Genomic DNA, 27,401 nt, shown 5'->3' with positions numbered 1-27,401 from the left:
ATATGTATAGGAAAAACAGTACATAATACTATTCATGGTTTCAGGCATCCACTGGGGGTCTTGGAACACATCCTCTGTGGATAAGAAGGAACTACTGTACTACATTTTCTCTTTAGGTGATCTTATCCATTCTCCAAACTTTAGTTACTTGGTGAAAACATACAGATTAACAGCTTCAGAGCCAGAGAGACTTGCGTTCAAACCACAGCTTTGCATTTAACTTGTGTGGTCTAGGACAAGTTATTGAAGTTCTCTAAGCATTAATTTATTCATTTAGAATACTACATCAAAAATCATCATAAAAATTAAATATTAAAAGAACTACTCACAGGGCATCTGGGTGGCTCAGTTGGTTGAGTGTCGAACTCTTGGTTTAGGCTCAAGTCATGATCACACAGTTCGTGGGTTTGAGCCCATGTCTGGCTCTGCACCATCAGTGTGGAGCCTGCTTGGGATTCTCTCTCTTTGCCCCTCCCCCTCACATGCCTGTGCGCACATGCTCTCTCTCACAACATAAACATTAAAAAAATAAAAGAACTACTCATCACAGTGCCTAGCACAAGATGAACTGTCAATAAAGGGTAGAAACTGTTGTTATTATATATGTGTCAGCAGCTCTCAGGTTCATATTCCTAGCTTAGATTTCTTTCCTAAGCTCCAGACATACATAACCAACTGCTACTGGACACATCTACTTGAATGACCTACAATCACTTCAAACTCAACATAATCAAATGAAATTCATCTTTCCAAGGAAATTTCATCCAATCCCAGGTATCTTAGTGAAAGACACTACCTACATTTCATCATTAGTTGACCCCTCTCTATCCTTCACTCCCACTTATTAAATTGCACATGCATAATATGATGTCAGATACTGTTCTGAGTGCTTTATATACAGTAACACAATTAACATGAGACATGCACAGGTAATAAGATATAAAGTTTATAAATGACTAATAAGTAGTATAAATAGACACTGTAAGGCTGTAAAGGAGGAAGAATGACTACAGACTAGGATGATCATGAAAAACAAAGTGGAAGTAGAACTAAAACTCCGGTAAATAAAAAGGCAGGGAAAGTATTTTAAATTGGGCCTATGAAGTGAATAAAGACTCAGGGATAGGCAGAAACAAATGTGGTTGTGTGAGTTATAGTAAAAGAAAAGTCTGAATGGAGAAGAGAATACAAGGGAGACATTCTCAAACATTTTGGACTCATAACACTTTTACATTCTTAAAATTACTCAGGATTATTCAAGACCCAAAAAACTTTGTTCATGTGGACTTTATCTCTCAATATTTACTGTATTAGTAATTTTTAAAATTAAGTTTAATTCAAAACAGAAAATTTCTAAGAATGTGACTTAAAGAACCAAAATTAACCATTGTATGTTAATATATGTTAAATAATATGTTAATATTTTATAAACTCATTATATATTAAGCATAAATAGCCATATTTTTCAAAAAAAATTAGTGAGCACACTGGCACTGTTTTATAATCTTGTAAATCTCTGGTTTCCTAGAAGAGACCTGAATTCTCATAACTGTCTCTATATCTACTTTGTTGCACTAACAACAAGGTACTGGTTGCTTGCATAAGAAAACCTGGCCTCACACAATAGGTAGTTGGAAAAAGGAGTGTTTTAATACAGTTTTCAGATAATAATGGATATATTTCTTTGATACTACCCTAAAACTTGGCAAGCTATAGTTCCTTAAAGGTTAATTGCAATATGGAATGGGGAACAACATCAATAAACAAAAATAAACTTTTCATATCCTGAGACCTTAAAATCTGTTGGTCTGGGGCACCTAGGTGGTTCAGTTAGTTAAGTGTCCGACTCTTGGTTTTGGCTAAGGTCATGATCTAACAGTTGGTGAGATCAAGCCCCAAGTCAGGCTCCATGCTGACAGCATGGAACCTGCTTGGGATTTTCTACCTCTCTCTCTGCCCTTCACTGAATTATGGAGATCTTACAAATGTTGACAAATCTCCTTATACGATATCAAGTCACATTTATTAATGCACCACTGATTTCATCAGAAGTCTTTGAATGCTTATAGTGGATACAAGCTTAACAAAATTCTAATTTTCACTTGAAAACTCAAAATTCACCATTGGCAATATTTATTGTCAGTTGTTTTGAACCATGTGTGCGTGAAAATGGAGATTCAATAAAATTAATACTTCTTACTGGTTCATCAATGACATTCTTAAATAAAACTGTTCTGTTCTGTATTTTAATTGAGAGTTTGTGGTGGTGAAGAATACAATGACTACTCGCCAGCTGGATGCTGATCTAATACCTACAAAGGTGCCAACACTCTTACGTCACTGATATAAATGTCAACAGAGTAAAAAAGAGAAGTAACATCTGAATAGCAACATAAAAATACTTTTTATCTTGCAGATTCCCTAAAATGGTTTGAGGGACACCAGGAAGTGTAAGACCATACTTTGAACTGCTGATACAAGAAAAAAGGAGACAAAGCTTCCAAAAGAGAACCTTGAGGGATCAAAGAGTTGACCTAAATAAATTTCCCATTCTAAAAACTTGCATCCGGGGTGCCTGGGTGACTCAGTTGAGCATCTGACTTCAGCTCAGGTCATGATCTCGCAGTTCATGAGTTCAAGCCCCGCGTCAGTCTCTGGTGCTGACAGCTCAGAGCCTGGAGCCTGCTTCAGATTCTGTGTCCCCCTTTCTCTCTGCCCCACCCCTGCTTGTGCTCGGTCTCTGTCTTTCAAAAATGCATAAACATTAAGAAAAAAATTTAAAAACCTCCACCTGATTCCTTTGACCCTCTTCACAGGCTGGGTAATTTTCAAGTTGTATCCTGGATGTCATAAATGTTAAGTTGTAAAGATTCTGGATTCTGTCGTTTTTCCCTCAAATGAGTACTGTTTTGTTTTTAAGCAGACAATTATTTTTGCTGAACTTGAACTATAAACTGTTTATTTGGGCATTAGCACCTGTCTCACTTCAGATCCTTTGTCTTTCATTAAGCTGCTCTGAATCTATTACACTGCAATAACTTAGGTCTCAGACAGAGGTATGGGTAGACAGAATCTGGGCACTCTTTCTCTGGCTCTTTCCTTTGCAAAATCTGTCCATTCTATTCAGTAGCCAAGGTTTCCCCAGCTTCAGTTTTCTAGTTTCCCTGGCCTGAAAGCCTGCAGTTTTCCCACTGGCACCCCCCGCCCCACCCCATCTTATTATAACTTCTCACCTAAAAAGCTTCCTTCCCAGCTCAGGGGTCCCCTTCACGCCTAAAGAGTCTGTCTACTCTTCCTGTCCAGGGGTTTCAGGCAGTTGCTTTTTGGATTACATAGAGGTTTCATAGCTTTTTTGAGGGGAGTCATATGGTAGTCTCTTCCTCCATCATTACCAGATATACAGATCCCTCACAGAAGGTTTTTGTTTAGTTAGCATTATGAGATTTGGTTTTTTATGTTTATTTATTTCTTCTGAGAGAGAGAAAAAAAAAGGGAAGGGGAGGGAGGGAGGGAGAGGGAGGAAGAGAGAGAGAGAGAGAGAGAGAGAGAGAGAGAGAGAGAATATCCCAACCAGGCTCCACACTCAGCATGGAGCCCAACACAGGGCTCGATTGCATGACCATGAGATCATGACCTGAGCTGAAATCAAAAGTCAGAACTTAACAGACTGAGTCACCCAGGCACCCTGAGATTTGCATCTTAAAATGATTTCTCTAGTTGCTGCCAGAGAAATAGTCTTAAGGAAGTTAGAAATGCAAGGAGATCAACAGAAAGAGTCCACAATATCCCCAGAAAGAAAGACCACTTAGAAAATAAAATACCCAATGTACTTTGGCTTATAAAGATTTTATTGAGAGAAATCTGATGAATTTTGAATACACTAAAAGAAAGATATCCAAATCTCACCTCATCATCTACTGGCATTATAAACTGCTTAAGTGATTTAAAAGGCTTAAACATCTGGAAGTCATTTAATCTAACTCTTAGGTATGGTTTGTTCTAAATTGCCTCTAATTTCTTTAAATTTCCATAGAACAAAAGTTCACTAAGTTTTCCAATAGACTTTTTAGCATTTTATACTTATATATTACCTGTTAAACTCTCTGGTATTGAAACAAAGAAAGGTGTGCTTTTTCCTTATTCTATTCTTGATTTATTAAATCTCAAGATTGTGTAGCAAAGATGCTAAGACTTTTCCCCATGCAACCATTAAAATCCAATGATGTTCTTCCTTTCATTAAATTATTGGAAGGAAAAGTAAGTAGTACCTCACTTGATGTTTCCCTGGGTAAACAACATTGTTTGAATCTACAGTTTAATGAAAAAATTGTATTATGATACAGAATCAAAAAATTATTAAAGTTTTCTCTCTTGATCTGGGTGTTGGCAACATGGGTGTGTTCAATTTGTGAAAAATTCATCAAACTATAAACTTGTTATATATACTTTTCTGCATATATATTATACTTCAATTAAAAAAAAAAACAATCTGTGAAAGCTGAGATATATCTATGGTATGTACCTTCTCTAAAATGTCAATTATTCTCATGGGAAAAATTCACAGTATTCTATTTGTGTAGTGTGACTTATCTTCACAGTTACCCTATTCCCTTATCAAAAAGGTAAACATTTTAGAAGTAAAATATGTGACATATTAAATATTAAATATTTGACATATTAAAAATATATGACAATAAAAATCATCTATAAATTCATCCCCTAGCAATACCAACTGCATTTAGAATTTAAATTTAGAGGCTTATGACCTCCGTATCATTGTATTAATATATGATACCCTTTTCTAGGCTTTGGGCATGTCACTTTTTCTCCAAAATTTCTCAAAAATAAAGGAACATTGTTTAGAATCCTAGAACACCAGTAACTGAACTAAACAGGCTTGAACACAAGCAATTTATAAACAGTAAATGTCTACTATATAAGTTTCAGAGCCCATGTCTTTTCTGTATCTTCACAATGTCTACCCCAATGCAAGGCATGTTGCAGACGTGTACTGATGGAAAAAACAAACTAATTCTTTAAAAGAAATGACAACAGTCACTTTCATATGATACAGTAATGTTTTGATTTCAATGTCTAGAAGGAGAGGGCATATCAATCTCTGAAAAGTACTCTTTATTAATTTCTTTACCTATTTATTCATTTTTGCCATTCTCATTTAATCCCTCAGAAATCACCTAGATTTCTCCTAACTACTCCTGACCTTATAAAGTGGAAGCTCCTGTATAATGGGGTTACTAAATTCAACTATAGCAATGCAACAGCTTTCTATCTACTTGGCTTACTTCTCTCCTGTTCTATCTACTCTATCCCTACAGCAATGCAAGAAAACACTAAGGCATAAGTTATCTCTTAGCCATTAAACTTTTAAAACATCAAAAAATTTAAACTAAGGCTTACATGTATAGATTAGAATTCTAGTGTAACTAAAGTCAAAGTTTTCATTGCCATTTCTATATACTAGCATAAATGAAAAGTTACATGCTTAGCATGGAACAAACTTTCAAAAGAAACCAACCCCATATTAATCTACAAATCTGGTGAGTCACAAAGTATTACCCAACTATGGAGATTTAAAAAGCATAACACAGAAGAAATTCAAATAAGTATCTTACTATTGCCATCTTTATGAAACAAAAGCCTTATCAATAGCTTATATGCTATAAATAAAATACCTAGAGAATATGATTTGTGCTCCTACAATGCTATAAACGATAACTGTAATCAAACAATACTATAGGGTTTTGGACTATCTTTAATGATAGAACAAAAAAAAATCCAAATAAATTCAACCAGAAAACTATACTTTTATATCATTTAAATAGCATAATCTTAATTTTTACCTTTTTTTAGAATTTAAGAGCATTTAAATTTTCAAATATGCCATCTTTAAATATACTGCTCAAATACTTTATTCTGCTTTGCTTTAAAGTACCATGTTTTAATTAAAGCTATTCCTAAATAAATCATTGTAGCGGATGGTCTAGGGAGCCCAAGTAAAAGAGAAAACTCCATGCTAATATTCCACTTGATTCTTGGGATATACACTGAATTACAGTGTTCATTAAATTGCATTTGCTCTTCAGGTAAATTTTAACAAATAGTTCTAACAGATAACTGTTATCCATTTGCATATCAATATTTTTAATTGTTTTAGCTAGTTACTTACAGAGAGCCATGCAAGGGATTCCATGATTCGATGTTCACATCGCTCTAAATGTTTTATCATTTCTCTGGTCAAGTTGGCTTCTGCTTTGATAAAACTTTCAATCACTTTGTAAAAATCAAAGGCTTTTAAATTAAGTACATTCAGAATCCATGGGAAGGACAAATCTGTTCCAGTATCAAGATTCTGAGATGTACTTCCTAAAAATGAAAGAAAAAGTTTAACTTAGGTATGAAATGTTAAGCCTTGAATTATGTATTTTTAGCTTGGAAGATTTTATCAAACAAAAAAAAAACACAGCAGAAAAGCTACACAAAAATTTCTATTTAGAGCAGATTTGTTTTTCATTTTGTTTAATTTATTTTAAGTAGCCTCCATGCCCAACATGGGGCTTGATTTCACAACCATGAAATTGAGAGCTGTGTGCTGTACAGATTGAGCCAGTCAGGTGCTCCTAGAGCATAACTTTTATTGTGGAGTCCAAGGACCCAAAAGAAATAGGCTTCTAAATTTTGAGTGTATGTCCACACATGTTTTTCCTAAATAGAGGGCTTATGCTTCTATCAGATTTTCAAAGATTTAAATACCCTACCCTTGTATCAGGAACGAGTATAATATCTAACCAGCAATGCACTAGCATATCCATTTTAACAACCTCAATAATCCCTGATGTTGGGAGGGAAGGATTCTTTAAAATTTTGCTAATTTGGTTAGAAAACGGCAACTCTTTTAAATGTGCATTTTCTGGTTATTAATGAGGATTCACAGTTTTCCACATATGTTTAGCAGTTTTAAGTTTCTTTTATTGCGTATTTGTACCCTAGGTAAATTTTCTTTTGTTTTCACAAACAAGACTTCTTAATATCTACAATATTATTTGCAAAACAATACATGTCTAAAATTGTATCGTTTAAAAAACACCATCAGTGGCTTCTGTTCCATTTATCTGGTGAACCATAGCTCCAATCTTTGGTCTCACTGCCATAAAGTCTATAGCAGTGTTTCCGTATAGGGAAATGCTACTTTTTGTACTCCTTGGAAATTCACAATCTCCTGTCTTGAAAGGGATTTCAAAGGTTCATTTCCTAGATTCAGGATAGCCCAGAATAAGAGCCTACTGAAATACTATTCCCAAGATGACCTGAAATAATTAAGATAATAACACATTTAAATGATTTATGGTGACTACTTATATTCTTCAGTATATACTGATCTAACATATGCATATCATCCCCTTAACTCCACCCTCCCAAAAAAAACCCACCACACCTTAGGTAAGTTTTTTAAACTTTAAACTGAACTAAAATGTTTATTGACTAAAATTTAACTTACTGCTATATGTAGCCATTACAACCTCAAGAGCGCATGCCAACAAAGACATATGAAAGATGTTGTCATTCAGGAGTTTACTAAAGAAAAGAAAAAGAATGATTTTGAAACATTTACTTTTATAAAAAGAAGAAATTGTTTTATTAAAACTAAAGAATTTACCTAAAATTTTGAATGGATAATCGTTCTTCTTCCTAAAACAGATATAAAAAATGTTTAGTTAATGTCTTTTTTATGACAGCATTAAATTTTCTTTCCATTATGTTCTTTTTAACTTACTGATTTAAGCATAGATTCCATTACTCGGTAATATAATCGGACTCCAAGTTTGTATCTCTAGAAAGAAAAAAAATTAGATTCCACTACTTTAAAAATCATAATTATTAATTTTAAAGAAGTTTTCTCTTGAAACATATTTCTGATACTTCTTAGGAAACTGAATACCAAGACACCACAAAAACTAGCTTGTCTAAAACTTAAGACTTCAGTATAAAATGCTTAAATTCCCAATAAATTATCAAGAGGGAAGGTCCAGTACTTGGTTTTCCTTCATTTCCACTTCAGTCCATATCAATCAATACACACACACACACACACACACACACACACACACACACACACACTATATACATGGTGCTAGGGTTAACTCTTTTATATACTAATGTAATGCTTCTTGTGGCCTAGGTTACATATTTTCACATTAGCTCTCCAGGACTGAGAATAGTCTGTCCATAAAACTGGAAAAGGCAATAATCTGACCCAACTGATGTTACCCGCAAAAAGTTTTAACCAAATAAATAGTTCCTATTAGTTCAAAGAATAACAAAATTTTAGATATACACACACAAACCATATTCCTTCATTCAAATTATAAGCATAAATTTCATATATAACCAAAAATACTTATAAATACAATTATTTAAAACACTATTAGCATCCAAATATAACCTCACTACGCTGAAATAAATGTATACAGATTATAGTTTTCAAACATATTTTTATGTTACCTCACTATTTCCACACAATGAAGCAGAGCAAATACAGAAACCCAAATCTCAAAGAAGTTTAATGGCAGTTCATAAATGGCAGAACCAGATATAAACCCAGGGTTCTGATTCAGAGCCCATATCTTTACCCAATGTACTGGCTTTAGATATTCTGAAATAATAATAGTAGTAAAATGATATCACTACCACCAATAAATAGCAGGTATAATATGATCCCATTCAGAGAAGTATATGCATTCACGAATATTCATATATGTATAAGCCAAAGACTATACACCAAAAATTTAATAGTATCAAAGATTTTAATTTTTTCTACTGATTTTTTTAAAAATTTCTACAATTTGTGTAAAAACTTCTACATGTTTACTTTTAGTTTCTGTAATAGTGTAAGGGGCATTTTCTTATAAAATTTTCCATAAGCAGCAGCATACACAGGCAGGTAAGATACAGAATCTACCAATATAAGACAAATATTATTGTAATATTTTCACAATTTGGAAAGACATTATATTTGAAATTATTTCTATTATAGTGACACCAATCGAAATGAACTCAAGTTACCTGTGATCCAATTTCCATACATCCCTGTCCCACAGCTTTAGCAAATTTCTCTTTAAAGATGCATCCAATATCCTTCACTCTTTTCAGGATACTTTCCTTTGGATTCACTGTGCAGTTCTTTAAAGAAGAAAAACTTAAGTCAATGTTGAGGATACTATTCAATCATAATTAACATGTCTGTCCTATAATATACAACTTTTCACTTTCAATTATTTACACTATGGAAATACTTCCATAAAAACTAGGTAAACACAACTACTGAAAATAAAAGGAGCATGAACAATTTCATTTTAGGATGTTAGTAACCAAAAAACACTAAAGCACAAATAAAAAACCCTACTATCTAAATTTTCTGCTGCTATGTTAAAGAAGAGATTTGGTAGCCCCTCCATCCATCAAAAAAGAGCCTCAAAGACATTACAAAACTGATACCATGAAAATACAAAGGATCATAAGTAACTACTAAGAACAATTATATACCAACAACTGGAAAACCTAAAAGAAAAAGAAAACTTCTTAGAAACATACAAACTACCAAATCTGAACCATGAAGAAACATAAAACCTGATCAATCAAGAAACAAAAGTAATAATCAAGAAACAAAAGTCAAGATCCAGACAGCTTCACAGGTGAATTTTATCAAACATCCAAAAAAGAATTAATACCAAAACTTCTCACACCCTTCCAAAAAATAGAAAGAAGTAACACTTCCAAACACATTTTACAAGGCCAGCATTACCCTGACACCAAAACCAGACAAGGATACCACATGACAACAAAATTATAGGCCAATATCCCTGATGAATGTAAATGCAAAAATCCACACACAACAAACGATTAGGAAGCCAAATTAAACAACATGTTAAAGGATCATATACCACAATCAAGTGATATTTATTCCAGAGATGCTAGGATGGCTCCACATTCACAAATCAATCGATATGATACATTAACACAATGAAGGATAAAAATCATACAATCTCAATAGATGCAGAAAATTCTTGACAAAATTCAACATCCATTTACAATAAAAACTCTCAACAAAGCAAGTAGAGAGAGAACATACTTCAATATAATAAAAGCCATTTATGACAAGCCCACAGCTAACATCATATTTAGTGGCGAAAAGCTGACAGATTTTCCTGTAAGATCAGAAACAAAGACGCTCACTCTCCTCCCACTTTTATTCAACATAGTATTGAAAGTCTTAGCCAGAGCAAATTGGCAAGAAAAAGAAATAACAGGCATCCAAACTGGAAAAGAAGTAAAACTGTGTCTATTGACACATGACACATTATATATAAAAAACCCTAAAGACTCCATCAAATCATTGTTAGAATAAACAAATTTAGTAAAGTTGCAGGATACAAAATCAATGGACAGAAATCAGGTGTGTTTCTATGCACTAATAATGTACTAACAGAAAGAGAAATTAATAAAAAATCCCATTTACAATTGCATCAAAAAGAATAAATTACCTAGAAAAGAAACTGAAGAAGACAAAAATAAATGCAAAGATATCCCATGTTCATGGGCTGGAAGGATTAGTATTGTTAAAATGTCCATACTACCCAAAGCAATCTACAGATTCAATGCAATCCCTATCAAAATTCCAATGGCTTTTCCACAGAAATAAGTGATCCAAAAGTTTGTACCCATCAACAAAAGATTCAAGTAATCTTGAGAAAGAAGAAAGAACAAATCACACTACCTGATTTCAAACTGTATTACAAAGCTATAGTAATCAAAACAGTACGTTATTAGCACAAAACAGACATGCAGAGCAGTGGAACAGAATAGAGCCCAGAAATAAACTCACGCATACAATTAATCTGTGACAACGGAAGCAAAAACATACAATGGGGAAAAGACGGTCTCTTCAATAAACAGTGCTGGGGAAACTAGACAGCCACAGGAAAAAGAATAAAACTTGCCAACAATACAAAAAATTAACTCAAAGTGGATTAAAGACCTAAATATAAGACACGATACCATAAAACTCCTAGAAGAAAACATAGGAGATAAACTCCTTGACATTAGTCCACAAAACAAAAAGGAAACCAATCTACTGAATGAGAGAAATATTGACAAATCATATATTTAGCAAGGGGTTAATATTCAAAATGTATAAATAACTCATACAAGTCAACAAATAGTCTGATTTTTTAAAAAAGGCAAACCTGAATAGACACTCTTCCAAAGAAGACATACAGATAGCCAATCAACACATGAAAAGAAGTTCAACATCACGAATCATCATGGAAAGGCAAATCAAAACCACAATGAGATATCACCTTATACTGTCAGAATGGCTACACTTATAAAGACCAGAAATAACAAACATTGACAAGGATGTGGAGAAAAGGGAGCCCCATGTACTGTGGGAATGTAAATTGGTACAGCTACCATGGAAAAGAGTATGGAAGTTCCTCAGAAAATTAAAAATAGAACCATTATATGATCTAGCAATTCCACTTCTGGTATTTATCTGAAGGAAACAAAAACGCTAACTCAAAAAGATCTGTATCCCACCTTCACTGCAGCATTATTTACAGTAGAAAAGACATGGAAACAACCTAATTGTCCATGACTGATGAATGGATAATATATATATATGTATGTACGTATGCACGTGTATAAAATGGAATGTTATCCATCCACAAAAAATGAAATCTTCCATCTGTGACATGTATGGAACTTGAGGGCATTATGCCAAGTGAAATAAGTCAGACTGAGAAAGACAAATACTGTAAGAATTCATTTATATGTGGACTCAAAAAAAAAAAGACAAACACAAAAAATCAAGCTAGATACAAAAAAATTGGTATTGCCCGAGTAGGGGTTGGAGGTGGGCAAAATGGGTGAAAGCTATAAGAAGTTACAAACCTTCAGTTATAAAATAAATAAAATAAGTCATGAGGATGTAATATACAGCATGGTGACTACAGATAATAATACTGTAATGTATAATTGGAAAGTTGCTAAGAGAATAAATCTTAAAAGTCCTTATCACAAGAAAACAAAAATTTCTAATTTCTTTCTAATTTCTAATGTATGATGACATGCGAACCAGACTTACTGTGATCATTTTGCAATATATACAAATATTTAATCATTATGTTACATATTTGAAACAAAATGTTATATATATATCAATTATACTCCAACAAAAATAAACTAAAAATGAAACAATTATAATACGACTACTAAAATAAAAAGAATCTCATGTACTCTCATAAATTATCTTTAATTAAGAGTTAAATTGGGATGTATATTCCCCTAAAAATACAAATAATAAAATTAAAACTATGATTTGAGTTTGGTATCATTTCCTAATTAAAAACTGGGCTAAGAGTTAAGTATTATTAAATCATTTCACTACCTTTTCAAAACACATAATAGAGAAATGGTTACAAAAGAAGTTTCAATACATGCATCATATGGGGTGGGGCTCTATTTAGTAATTAAAATTTATCACAAGATGATTACTAAAATGCATATCATGATACATTAAAATATTCTGTAATTCATATTGTAATCTATTAAAACATATCAAAAACTTGATTCCCTTCAGCTATAACCAAAGAGTGACTATATTCTTACAATCTTTATGGGTCAAATACATTCAAAATACTATAAATTAGAACTTTAACTATAGAACTATAAACTTTTGGCCTCAGCAATCACACAACAAAAAGAAATAAAAGGCATCCAAAGTGGCAAGGAAGAAGTCAAACTTTCACTATTTGCAGATGACATGATACTCTATGTAGAAAACCTGAAAGATTCTGCCAAAAAATTACCAGAATACACAAATTCAGCAAAGTAGCAGGATATAAAATCAATGTGTAGAAATCTGTTGCATTTTTATACAGCAATAACGAAGCAGCAGAAAAAGAAATCAAGGAATCAATCCCATTTGCAACTGCACCAAAAACAGTAAGATTCCTAGGAATAAACCTAACTAAAGAGGTGAAAGATCTATACTCCAAAAACTATAGAACACTTATGAAAGAAACAGAAGATGACACAAAGAAGTGGAAAAGCATTCCATGCTCATAGATTAGAACGAACATTGTTAAAATGTCTATACTACAGAAACCAATCTACACATTTAATGCAATCCCTATAAAAATACCACCAGAGGGGCGCCTGGGTGGCTCAGTCAGTTAAGTGTCCAACTTCAGCTCAGGTCATGATCTCACACTCTGTGAGTTCAAGCCCCGCGTCGGGCTCTGTGCTGAGAGCTCAGAGCCTGGAGCCTGTTTCAGATTCTGTGTCTCCCCCTCTCTCTCTACCCCTCCCTTGTTCATGCTCTGTCTCTGTCTCAAAAGTAAAACTAAAAACATTTAAAAAAATTTTTTTTTAATTTTTTTTTTCAACGTTTTTTAATTTATTTTTGGGACAGAGAGAGACAGAGCATGAACGGGGGAGGGGCAGAGAGAGAGGGAGACACAGAATCGGAAACAGGCTCCAGGCTCCGAGCCATCAGCCGAGAGCCTGACGCGGGGCTCGAACTCACGGACCGCGAGATCGTGACCTGGCTGAAGTCGGACGCTTAACCGACTGCGCCACCCAGGCGCCCCCCAAAAAAAAAAAAAAAATTTTTTTAAAAATACCACCAGAGTTTTTCACAAAGCTAGAACCAACAACGCTAAAATTTTTATGGAGCCACAAAAGACCCCAAAAAGCCAAAGCAATGTTGAAAAAGAAAACCAAAGCAGGAGGCATCACAATCCCAGACTTCAAGCTGTATTACAAAGCTGTAATCATCAAGACAGTATGGCACTGGCACAAAAACAGACACATAGATTAATGGAACAGAATAGAGAACCCAGAAATGGATCCACAACTATAGAGTCAACTAATCTTCAACAAAGCAGGAAAGACTATCCAATGGGGAAAAACACAGTCTCTTCAACAAATGGTGTTCAGAAAACTGGATGGGAACATGCAGAAGAATGAAACTGGACCACTTTCTTACACAAAAATTCAAAGTGGATGAAAGACCTAAATGTGAGACAGGAAACCATCAAAATCCTAGAGAACCTCTTGGGAACTATTGGACCGAAAAAAAGCTTCTGCACAGCAAAGGAAACAATCAACAAAACTAAAAGGCAGCCTACAGAATGGGACAAGATATCTGCAATGACATTATCTGATAAAGGGTTAGTAACCAACATTTACAAAGAACTTCTCAAACTCAGCACCCAAAAAACCACCTAGTTAAGAAATGGGCAGAAAACATGAATAGGCACTTCTCCAAAGAAGACATCCAGATGGCTAACAGACACATGAAAAGATGCTCAACATCACTCATCATCACGGAAATATAAATCAAAACCACATTAAGATACCACTTCACACCAGTGAGAGTGGCTAAAATTAACAACTCAGGAAACGACAGATGTTGGCGAGGATGTGGACAAAGGGGAACCCTCTTGCACTGTTGGTAGGAATGCAAACTGGTGCAGCCACTCTGGAAAACAGTATGTAGGTTCCTCAAAAAGTTAAAAACAGAAATACCCCACAACCCAGCAATTGCACTGTTAGGTATTTACCCAAAGGATACAAAATAGATTCAAAGGGATACATGCACCCAAATGTTTCCAGCAGCATTATCAACAATAGCCAAACTATGGAGATAACCCAATGTCCATCTACTGATGAATGGATACAGAAGATGTGGTAAACACACACATACACACAAGCACATATACATAGGAATATTACACAGCCATCAAAAAGATTGAAATATTGCCATTTGTAGCAGTGTGGATGGAGCTAGAATGTATTATGCATATGGGAATGGGAGGAGAGAAGAGAGTGAAACAAACCATAGCAGTCTCTTATTTTTTTTATTGACAATGCTTTATTTTTTTTAATTTAAATGCAAGTTAGTTAGCCTAGAGCATAGTATCGGTATCAGGAGTAGAACCCAGAGTTTCATCACTTACATAAAACACCCAGGGCTCATCCCAACAAGCACCCTCCTTAATGCCCATCACCCGTTTAGCTCATCCCCCCATTCACCTTCCCTCCAGCAACCCTCAGTTTGTTCTCTACATTTAAGAGTCTCTTATAGTTTGTCTCCCTCTGTTTTCATCTTATCTTTCCTTCCCTTTCCTTATGTTCATTTGTTGTGTTTCTTAAATTCTACCTATGAGTGAAATCATGTGATGTTTGTCTTTGACTGACTTATTTTGCTTAGCATTAATACATTCTGGTTCCATCCACACTGTTGCAAATGGCAAGATTTCATTCCTTTTCATCACCGAGTAATATCTTGTGTATAAATACACCACATCTTCTTTATCCATTCGTCAGTTGATGGACATTTGGGCTCTTTCCATAATTTAGCTATTGTTGATAGCGTTGCTATAAACATTGGGGTTCAGATCAGCTTTTTTGTGTTGTTTGGATACATACCTAGTAGTGCAATTGCTGGGTCATAGGGTAGTTCTATTTTTAATCTTCTGAGGAACCTCCATACTGTCTCCCAGAGTGGCTGCACCAAACCACCAGAGACTCCTAATCACAGAGAACAGGATTGACAGAGGAAGGTGTAGGAGACAAACTAGATGGGTAATGGGTACTAAGGAGGTCACTTCTTGTGATTAGCACTGGGTGTATGGAAGCAATAAATCACTGAATTCTACTTCTGAAACCAACACTGCACTGTATGTGAACTAACGAAAATTTAAATTAAAAAAGAGTGAAACAAAATAAGCTTTCTAAAACCAAGCTTAATTATACCTTTCTTTGAAATATGAACACTGGAGCACCTGGGTAAGCATCTGACTCTCGATTTCAGCTCAGATCATGATTTCATGGTAGGTCGCAAGATGGAGTCCTGCACTGGGCTCACACTGGGCATGCAGACTTTTTAAGATTCTCTCCTGAGGTGCCTGGGTGGCTCAGTTTGTTGAGCATCTGCCTCTTAATTTCAGCTCAGATCAGGATCTCATGGTTTGTGAGATCCTTAGGCTCTGCACTGACAATGTGGAGCCTGCTTGGGATTCTCATTCTCTGCCCCTTCCCTGATCATGCTGTCTTTCCCTCTTTCTCACAATAAATAAACATTAAAAAAAAAAAAAAAACTCTCTCCCTCTGCCCCTCCCCTATTCACTCACTTTCTACCCTCACCTCTAAAAAATAAATAAATAAATTTGAACACTGTCATTCAAAAATTTCACATTCTATAAAATCAGTAATTCTTTGGGAAAGAAAACAGCACACATATGTTAGAAACAATAACAAAGAAGCCTCTCCTGTCATAAAGTCATTGTTGCCTGGCACAAAAACACACACTCAGATCAGCGGAACAGAACAGAAAACCCAGAAATGGACCCACAAACGTATGGCCAACTAATCTTTGGCAAAGCAGGAAATAATACAATGGAATAAAGACAGTCTCTTCAGCAAGTGGTGCTGGGAAAACTGGACAGTGACATGTAGAAAAATGAACCTGGACCACTTTCTTACACCATACACAAAAATAAACTCAAAATGGATGAAAGACCTCAATGTAAGACAGGAAGCCATCAAAATCCTCAAGGAGATAGCAGGCAAAAACCTCTATGATCTTGGCCATAGCAACTTCTTACTCAACAGGTTTCCAGATGCAAGGGAACCCAAAGCAAAAATGAACTATTGGGACCTCATCAAAATAAAAAGCTTCTGTACATTGAAGGAAACAATCAGCAAAACTAAAAGGCAACCAATAGAATGGAAGAAGATATTTGCAAAAGACGTATCAGATAAAGGGTTAGTATCCAAAATCTATAAAGAACTTATCAAACTCAACACCCAAAAAACAAATAATCCAGTGAAGAAACGGGCAAAAGACATGAATAGATACTTCTCCAAAGAAGACATTCAGATGGCCAACTGACACATGAAAAAATGCTCAACATCACTCAGCATCAGGGAAATACAAATCAAAACCGCAATGAGATACCACCTCACCCCTGTCAGAATGGCTAACATTAACAACTCAGGCAACAACAGATGCTGGTGAGAATGAAGAGAAAGGATCTCTTGTGCACTGCTGATGAGAATGCAAACTGGTACAGTCACTGTGGAGAACAGTATGGAGGTTCCTCAAAAAATTAAAAATAGAACTACCCTATGACCCAGCCATTGCACTACTAGGTATTTATCCAAGGGATACAGGTATGCTGTTTCGAAGGGACACATGCACCCCAATGTTTATAGCAGCACTATCAATAGCCAAGAAAGAGCCCAAATGTCCATCAATGGATGAATGGATAAAGAAAATGTGGTATATATACACAATGGAGTATTACTTGGCAATCAAAAAGAATGAAATCTTGCCATTTGCAACCATGTGGATGGAACTGGAGGGTATTATGCTAAGCAAAATTAGTCAGAGAAAGACAAATACCATATGACTTCACTCATATGAGGGTTTAAGATACAAAACACAACAACAACAACAAAAAAAAAGATACAAAACAGATGAACATAAGGGAATGGCAGCAAAAATAATATAAAAACAGGGAGGGGGACAAAACATAAGAGACTTACATATGGAGTACAAACAGAGGGTTACTGGAGGGGTTGTGCGAGGAGGGGATGGGCTAAATGGGTAAGGGGCATTAAGGAATCTACTCCTGAAATCATTGTTGCACTATATGATAAGTAATTTGAATGTAAATTTAAAAAATTAATTACTTAAAAAAAATAAAGTCACTGTTGCCAAAACATTCACTTAAATGCCTACAACTTCTAAGATTTTACTTACAGAAGATGGCATTCATTATAAAAATAAAGAAACCTGAACTAATAAAGACATAAACTCAAAGAACTTAGTGATCCTCAAAACATGCTCTTAAGGTAAGCAATTTGCAATCTAGATAGGAAAAAATGCAGTTAGGCTGTTAAGCTGCATTTAATGTTAAACTTTACATTGAGCTCCAGAGAATGCCCCTGAGGTAGAATATTCTGCCAAACTAAAATAATGTAAAATAAAAAAAGAGCTCCTACATACTCAAAATGTTGGAGGAAATATTCAAAATGAATTTGAGAAGATAGATTATTGGGGGAAAATGAGAGACAGGGGGAGGGGGAGAGGGAGAGGGGGAGAGGGGGAGAGGGGGAGAGGGGGAGAGGGGGAGAGGGGGAGAGGGAGAGAGAGAGAGAAGCAAACCATACAAGTCTCAACTATAGAGAACAAAAAGGGTAGCTGGAGTAGTGCTGGGTGACGGGATGGGCTAAATGGGTGATGGGCATTAAGGAGGGCACTTGAGATGAGCACTGGGTGTTAATGTCAGAGATGAATCACTAAATTCTACACATGAAACCAATTTTACCAGATATGCTAACTAACTAGAATTTAAATAAAAACTTGAAATAAAAATAAGAGAACAGGGACGCCTGGGTGGCTCAGTTGGTTAAGCGTCTGACTTCAGCTCAGGTCACAATCTCCCAGTTTGTGGGTTCAAGTCCCTAACTGGCCTCTCTACTGTCACCACAGAGCCCACTTCATATCCTCTGTCCCCCTCTGTCTGTCCCTCCTGTCCCCCTCTCAAAAATAAACATTTTTAAAAACAGAACGAAGAGATTATCATTCTTTTAACTTCTATCATTATTTCTTTTAGAAGTTCTAAGTAATTGAGTAGCTATTTTTGGGAAATATTCTTGTGCTACAGATAATCCACATATAAAAGCAACTTCAAGCAATTTGGATAAACAAAATCAGTTCTGAGCCAACACAATTATGAATATGTTGACAAAATACTTTGCTAATTCATGGGGGGCATATAAGCAAGAAGATGACAACAGAGTATGACAAAGCCACAGGCAGGTCACGGTATTAAATGTTAACCACACAGGGGCGCCTGGGTGGCTCAGTCGGTTAAGCATCCAACTTCAGCTCAGGTCACGATCTCGCGGTCCGTGAGTTCGAGCCCTGCATCAGGCTCTGGGCTGATGGCTCAGAGCCTGGAGCCTGCTTCCGATTCTGTGTCTCCCTCTCTCTCTGCCCCTCTCCCGTTCATGCTCTGTCTCTCTCTGTCTCAAAAATAAATAAATGTTAAAAAAAAAAAATTAAAAAAAAAAAATGTTAACCATACAGAGCACAGAGTTATTGGAATATGGCAAATTGTAATAATTTTCTTGGCCTTATCCAATTTCCATGGATGAGCATTTCTGTGAATCCTAACCTTCATTTAAATTTAAATAAGGAGTGAAGAAACAAGCAAGCAACGTACATGTTAGTTTTCATTATTTCTTTTTTTTTTTTTTTAATTTTTTTTTTAACGTTTATTTACTTTTGAGACAGAGAGAGACAGAGCATGAACGGGGGAGGGTCAGAGAGAGAGAGAGGGAGACACAGAATCTGAAACAGGCTCCAGGCTCTGAGCTGTCAGCAAAGAGCCTGACACGGGGCTTGAACTCACAAGCCGTGAGATCATGACCTGAGCTGAAGTCGGACGCTCAACCGACTGAGCCACCCAGGCACCCCAGTTTTCATTATTTCATTCTTTCTCTAGTTTTTGCACAGCAAGGGCCCTTCAGATGTCAAACTCAGGTCTATAGGAATTGGAAACTGCAATACACACAAGTTCAGACAAGAAATGAAAATAAAAATGGGCTGAAAACAGGATAAAAAAGACTATAGAGATATGGTAAATGTTAAATCCTAATACCACATTCAAAGAAAAGATCTTAAAAGCAGTCAGAAAGAAAATATACACTAACTATAATGAAACAACAGTCAGATTCACAGATTTCTTAAACAGCAATCAGGAGAGCCAGGAAATAGCAAAATAATATCTACAAACTTCTAAGAGAAAGTAAATATCTAGAATTGAAGATTCAGCTAAACTACTTGACAAAAAGTAAGACTAAAGAAATTTTAAGAAACAAAACACAAACCTTTTAAGTTCATCCCAAAGTGACACTCACTGAGGAAATTATTTAAATATGTATTTGACACATAGATCAATGGAAGAGAGTAAAGAACCCAGAAATGGACCCACAAATGTACGGTCAACTCATCTTCAGCAAAGCAGAAAAGAATATCCAATGGAAAAAAGTTCTTCAGCAAATGGTGTTGGGAAAACTGGACAGTGACATGCAGAAAAATAAACCTGAACCATTTTCTCACATTATACACAAAAATAAACTCAAAATGGATGAAAAACCTATGTGTAAGACAGAAAACCATCAAAATCCTACAGGAGAAAACAGACAACAACCTTTTGACCTTGGCCATAGCAACTTCTTACTTGACTCCAAAGACAAGGGAAACAAAAGCAAAAATGAACTATGGGGATCTTATCAAGATAAAAAACTTCTGCACAGTGAAGGAAACAATCAACAAAACTAAAAGGCAAGTGACAGAATGAGAGAAGATATTTGCAAATGACATATCAGATAAAGGGTTAGTATCCAAAATCTATTAAAAAAATCAAACTCAACACCCACAAAACAAATAATCCAGTTAACCAAGAGGCAGAAGACACGAATAGACACTTCTCCAAAGAAGATATCCAGATGGCTAACAGACACATGAAAAGATGCTCGACATGACTCAGCATCAGGGAAATACAAATCAAAACAATAATGAGATACCACCTCACACCTGTCAGAATGGCTAACAACTCAGGCAACGACAGATGTTGGTGAGGATGTAGAGAAAGGGGAACACTTCTGCACTGTTGGTGGGAATGCAAACTGGCATAGCCACTGTGGAGAACAGTATGGAGGTTCCTCAAAAAATTAAAAATAGAGTTACTCTATGACCCAGCAATTGTACTACTAGTTATTTATCCAAAGGATACAAAAATGCTGATTCAAAGGGGCACGTGCACCCCAATGTTTATAGCAGCACTATCAAATAGCCAAAGTATGGAGAGAGCCCAAATGTCCATTGACTGATGAATAAAGAAGATATAAATAAAATCATACATACAATGGAACACTACTTGGCAATCAAGAAGTTGCAACAGAACTAGAATGTATTATGGTAAGTGAAAGAAGTAAGCCAGAGAAAGATAAATATCATGTGATTTCACTCATATGTGGAATTTAAGAAACACAACAGATGAACATAGGGGAAGGGGACAAAAAATAAAAACAGAGAGGGAGGCAAGTCATAAGAGACTCAAATACAGAACAAACTGAGGGTTGCTGGAGGGAAGGGGGGGATGGGCTAAATGGGTGATGGTTATTAAGAAGGCATTTATTGGGATGAGTACTGGATGTTATATATGTAAGTGATGAATCACTAAATTCTACTACTGAAATCATTATTATATGTTAACTAACTTGGATTTAAATAAAATAAAACAAAAAAATATGTATCTGAAGAAGAAAGAAAATGAAATCAGAAATGAAGTCTAAGTTGCAAGAAAGAATTTGTCAACAAGCAAGGCAAAGATTAAACGTGAAAAAATCCAAAAATAGCACTAAGTGAAACAGTACTACCAACATCTAATTTGGAGGTTTCAAAAAAGCAAGAAATAAGATAACAGACAAGGGCATGTTGGTTGGGAGATGTTTAAAAAAATATTCAGTATTTTTAATAATTTTTCTAATTTTAAATTTATCAAAATAATAAAGTTTCATTTATTGCTTACATTAAAATAGGAAATCAGATTTTCTGATGGTTGATCACTTGCTGAATTTAAGATCATCATTAACTGTTGAATAGTATTCATAACGGTCCTAGAGAAAAAAAAATAGGAAGAATATTAAGCAATGAAGGAAAGCAAATAAATAAAATGTATCTATTTACCTATTTCACAAGTTAAATCTTCAAACTCACTATTTCTTGTTTATATTTAAGAAGTTCTCTGAAATAAGACTTTACAAAGCCCTTAGTGTACTGTTATTTATAAGGACTTACATTTACTTAAACCTTTAGGAAAGAACATGTTCATAATCACTAAGATCATAATTAAAAACACTGATATGTTTATTTACGAATAAAACCACATTTCAGTACACAATTAATTGGCAAAATTAATGATATTTTAGGAAAAGCACATATAAACTGCTATCAAAATGGTAATTTAAGAAAACATTACAATTCAAGTTTTTCAAATACAGTAGCATATACCCTAAGTCAAATGAAGAAACACATGACTTTACAAAGATTTTCAAGATGAAACAAACATTTTAGAAGTCACCACTGTTAAAGCATAAAATTGGGTCAGTCCCTTAAGATTTCTTTAATGCTATAATTATGTGTGTGTGTGTTGTACAGTAAATACTAATGTTCCAATTTTGGAATGGTAGCACATTGCTACTATAGGTACTGTTTAATAGTGCAAAGAACTATAGAATGCTTATGGCTGAAAGGTTCCTTAAATATTGTCCAGTGAACATATTCAGTGAGAATTTTCTTCCTCTTTTTTGTAACCTCAGTAAGAATTACTCAGTTTGGAAAAAGAACTTGTCTTTACATCTTCTAAACTCTTTTGGTGAAAGTCTTCTTTTAGGAAAAAACATGTCAAACATCCCTGGTTTTAATTTGAATCATCTTTGTTATTATACCAAACTATTTTTTTTATAAATACTTAACATTTTTATTTTATTTTGCTTTATTTTTATTTTTTAATGTTTGTTTATTTTTGAGAGGGAGAGAGAATGAGCATGCACGAGTGGGGGAGGGGCAGAGAGAGTAGGAGGCAGAGAATCTAAAGCAGGCTCCATTCTGTCAGCACAAAGCCCTACATGGGGTTCAGACTCCTGAACTGTGAGATCATGACCTCACCCAAAGTCGAACACTTAACCAACTGAGCCACCCAGCTGCCTCTACACCGAACCATTATACCTCTCTCAACTGATATTTGTACACTCTCACCTTTCAAACATTATTGCTTTTATAACTTGTACATCCTCTAATCTACTTAAGCCACATTGACTAAAGCCACAAATAACTAATTGCTAAAACTAAAAGATCCTTCTCACTTGTTCTGATACCTGATTTCCTTCAAACATGTGACACTCAAACACCTGCTCTTTCCTAAAATTCCCTCCCTCCCTTGGCTTTTTTGGCTTCATCCTCTGAGGCCCCTTCTCATTCTCTTTAACTTCTATCTAGTCCTTAAATGCTAGCATTCTTTAGGGTTCAGCCCTTGGTCAGCCATTCTTGCTATTACATACCTTTACTTCAGGCAACCTCATCTTTCTTTATGGTTTTAACTTTCCCTGATGATTCTCAAATCTGTAAGAGCTTATATCCTTCTGCTTACTACTTCTTCATATCCCATAAATGCCTCATGAATAATATTCTGAATATTATTCATCAAATATTCATCAAATATTTATCAAACCTGTTCTTGTTCCGTTATTTCGACTGCCTACTCTTGGCTTGGATATTCAGCATTTCTCAATTGAATTACTGCAATAGAGCAGTTCATGGATTTTTGACTATGTGTATGGTAATCAGGTCTATGCACGTGTAGTTTAGAAAAATACCTCCTCAGGTTATTCTAATTTGCACCCTTGGTTAAGAACCACTGTGACACATTGAGAGGTCAATTTCTCACTATGTCCTCCTTAGTCCATCCCCTTGCAAACTACTACCATGTAATTCAGAAGCAAAAAAAGAAGGACGAGTTTCAAGAAGAGGGAAAAGCAAGTGTGAAGGTCTTCGAGTATAAAGGAAGAGCTTTAAGCATTCAGGAAACTGGCTAGTTCATCATGAGCAGGCAAACAAGATGAGGTGAGAGAGGCAACAGAAGCTGGATCTTATAGGCACTGTGAAGGAATGTGCATTTCAACTGCAACAGGAAGCAATCAAAGGTTTAATATGGTGAACATGATCTGACTCACATTTCTAGATTACTATTCTGGGGCTCTCTGGAGAATATATTTAGTGGTGGGGAGAGAGGAAAAGTGAGGAGAGTAGACACAGCAAGATCAATTAGGAGGCTACTGCAAAAAAATCCAAAACAAAGAGAAAGAGATCTTGGACAAGGGTGGTGAGACTGCAAATGGAGAACAGGAGATGGACTCGAGGTATTTAAAAGGTAGATTCAACAAGACTTGGTAACAGATTAGATGTAGAAAGTGAGGAAAAGGACAGAAAAATGCTTCTAATCCAAGTTTATGCAGAGCAAAGGATAATACATCTTTTTCTTCTTTATTTACTGAGATGGAACACATTCCCACTCTAGCTTATATTCTTTAAGGACAGACAGAACTATGTCTAATAATCATATCCTCAGCAACTAGTAAAATACCTGACATGCAAAGACCACTCAATATGTTTGTTGTGTGTATATACAAATATACAATAGAATGAACAAACCCAAAGGACTATAAAGGCACAGAATAATAACAACAGTGAAAATCAAAAGAAAATTCATACCTAACTGGAGTCTGCGGAAGCATCGTATTCACCTCTTCATCAGAGTTACTTTTTCGTGGTGTTCTCTGCATTTCAAAACTAAGTAATGATAAACAAAGTCATTAATATACAGTTTGTGCTTTATGAATCAAAAGAGCAGTATATTACCATCATACAAAATGGTAAGTCAATAACAAGTGATAGGAAACAGATGATTCAAAAGCTGTTTAAGTAAATCAAATTTTATTTTTTTCACCATTGTTTTTAAGTTGGGTTTCTTCCACTAGGTTTATGAAAAACAGGTGCACCAATTCATTAAAAATTTTTTAAAAGTTTTTAAAAATTTTTAAAAGTGAAAGTCAGATGCTATCTCTAAATGCTAGATGGTATTACTAACCAAGCTGTTCAGTATTAAAAAATATCAAAGCTTAAGTTTCTTAACCATTACGCCTTCCAAAGACCTTACTTTGACTTAAACTTGAAACATTCTGTATTTAACCTATAAATTATATAGATTTTCAGTTACATATTCAAAAACTTCATGCTAACGACATAAACATAATAAATTTTTTGTAATTACTCTCAATCATTCCTATTTTAGGATTATACATGACAATTCAAGAGAATATACTTTTGTATTAACATTTAAAAAAAGAACCAAGCAATAATAATAGATGAAAGGATGGGAAAGAGAGACCACTACTTAAGTAAACTAATTACTTCAACAATTTTCTTTTCATGCACATTTTAAAAATTATATTCAATAAAAAATAGTTGTTATAGAGAATAATTCACATTAAATCTCTATTTGTTAATATATGCTTATCAGCTTTATAGAAAGGCATTTGAAGTAACTTATTATAAATGATATTTAAAGATCACAAAGTTGAACAAAAACCTATTTAACCTACATGTATCAATATCAACCTATAATGTTATAGCAAAAGCATCTCAACAAACAGACCATGTACAATACCTGTCTATAGGATCAGCCTGAAGAGTTTTATCATGATCCAGAAATAATCTTGCATCAAGATCTTTGCTTTTAAGGTAAATTTCTTCATATTGTTTAGAGAGACTTTCCACCTCAAAAGAAAAAAAAATACTGGTGATTATCCTTTTCCTATCATTTCACTCTTAGTCCACGAAGTACAGATTTAATTAAAGAATCTTTGTACAGCATACAATTTTATAATATAGACAGAGTTCACATGCAGTAATAATAAAGCATATCTAAAAGTGACATTAAAAAATTGCTATCTTTTTAACTCTAATCTTAAACGGATTTTATGCATGCACCCCATTCATTAGAGTTTTTTGTAGACAATGATCACCAGTAACACAAAATAGTACTGAGACAGATCTGTAAGACAAAAATAAGTATTATTTTAATCAACTTAATTGCCAAGATGCTCCAAATAGCCCATACATCCCTCACTTTTAATCTTCCACTATGATTATGAATATAAGAATATTTTTCAGGGGCGCCTGGGTGGCTCAGTTGGTTAAGCATCCGACTTTGGCTCAGGTCATGATCTCACGTTTGGCAAGTTCAAGTCCTGCAACAGGCTCTGTGCTGACAGCTGAGTCTGGAGCCTGCTTCCGATTCTGTGTCTCCCTATCTCTCTGCCCCTCCCCTGCTCATATTCATTCTCTGTCTCTCTCTCTAAATAAACATTAAAAAAAGAATATTTTTCAAACATTATAACAAACCTCCTGATTATACATTCTGCCTATCTTTTCTAAATTCTTTGGTGGCATTCCAACTCCCCGCCCAATGAACATATCACAATGTATTCCTAATCTCAAATACCTTTTCATCTCATTTGTTAGAATCTGTAATTCTTTTTTAAGTTCTGATTCATTATTTTCTAAACATAATTTAAAAACGAATGCCCAGTAAATAACTATTTGGCATGACTTCTGCTATGACTTTTAAAGTCAAAATATTTCTAACCTGACAGAACTAAAATTGAATTTTAAAAGGAGTGGTAGGAAGAAATCCAGCTAGTGTAAACTTTTTTCTATTTAAGTTTTTTAGATAGAACAGTTATTCATGTTAATTAAGTTCAATCACTGTGCCCTATCTTAGTGAGGCGCTAATTATCAATCATTTATTGACTGGCAGCTATTACTGCTATTTGAAAGATGCTGGGGGGCGCCTGGGTGGATCAGTGGGTTGAACATCTGACTTCGGCTCAGGTCATGATCTTGTGGTTTACGAGTTCAAGTCCTGCGTGGGGCTCTGTGCTGACATCTCAAAGCCTGGAGCCAGCTTCGGATTCTGTGTCTCCCTGTCTATGCCCCTCCCCCACTCACTCTCGGTCTCAAAAATAAACATTAAAAAACCATTTAAGAAAGATGCTGGGGTGGGGGTGTGGGTAGCTCAGTCGGTTAAGCATCTGACTCTTGGTTTCCACTCGGGTCATGATTTCATGGTTCGTGGGTTCGAGCCCCATGTCAGGCTCTGCACTGGCAGTGTGGAGCCTACTTGGGATTCTGGCTCCTTCTTTCTCTGCCCCTCCCCCAATCACACACTCGTTGTCTCTCTCTCTCAAAATAAATAAACAAACAAACATTTTTTTAAAATGCTGGGGTAAAGTTTATTTTAGGATTTCTACTAAAACTGTAATCCTTTCTAATGAAGGAAGAAAAACTACTATGAGTGTCCAAAATTCTTTAGAGCTGTGAACAGGTTATTTTTTGGCACATCAGTTGATAAGAAAGTTCAGTAATACAACATTTGACCCCATTTCTTGCTTCTCTAGTATCTTTTGCACTGCATCCCAATCTTAACAAATTAGCTGGAGTTCACTGAACAGACCAAACTATCATAAATCATTGTCCCTTTGAATCTATAATTTCTAACACTGAAAATATCTTTTTTTCTCATAAAGCTTATTCACTTCAGAAATCACATCTCCAAACAATTTTCCACAAAACCCATCTGCCCCACTTTGGATTAGGTGGATATCACAGCACCATGTGCAGA

General features: G+C 35.1%; 1 protein-coding gene across 2 annotated transcripts in view; it reads right to left on the bottom strand.

Annotated features, from left to right (window-relative positions):
* Positions 1-27,401, bottom strand: part of RB1 (RB transcriptional corepressor 1) — a 171,815-nt gene that overhangs the window by 80,788 nt on the left and 63,626 nt on the right. For both annotated transcript variants that reach the window (XM_019447575.2, XM_019447574.2), the window contains exons 10-17: positions 25,386-25,495; positions 24,431-24,508; positions 21,690-21,777; positions 9,082-9,198; positions 7,793-7,849; positions 7,676-7,707; positions 7,517-7,593; positions 6,188-6,384 (exon numbers count right to left, since the gene is read on the bottom strand). In XM_019447575.2, coding sequence (XP_019303120.1) covers positions 6,188-6,384; positions 7,517-7,593; positions 7,676-7,707; positions 7,793-7,849; positions 9,082-9,198; positions 21,690-21,777; positions 24,431-24,508; positions 25,386-25,495 — 756 coding nt within the window. The remainder of the gene's footprint in view (positions 1-6,187; positions 6,385-7,516; positions 7,594-7,675; positions 7,708-7,792; positions 7,850-9,081; positions 9,199-21,689; positions 21,778-24,430; positions 24,509-25,385; positions 25,496-27,401) is intronic.

This window comes from Panthera pardus, unplaced genomic scaffold (genome assembly GCF_024362965.1).
Source record: "Panthera pardus isolate Hobbes unplaced genomic scaffold, ASM2436296v1 HiC_scaffold_1, whole genome shotgun sequence".
In the NCBI taxonomy this organism is placed as follows: Eukaryota; Metazoa; Chordata; class Mammalia; order Carnivora; family Felidae; genus Panthera; species Panthera pardus.
This window is presented reverse-complemented; position numbering and strand designations above follow the sequence as displayed.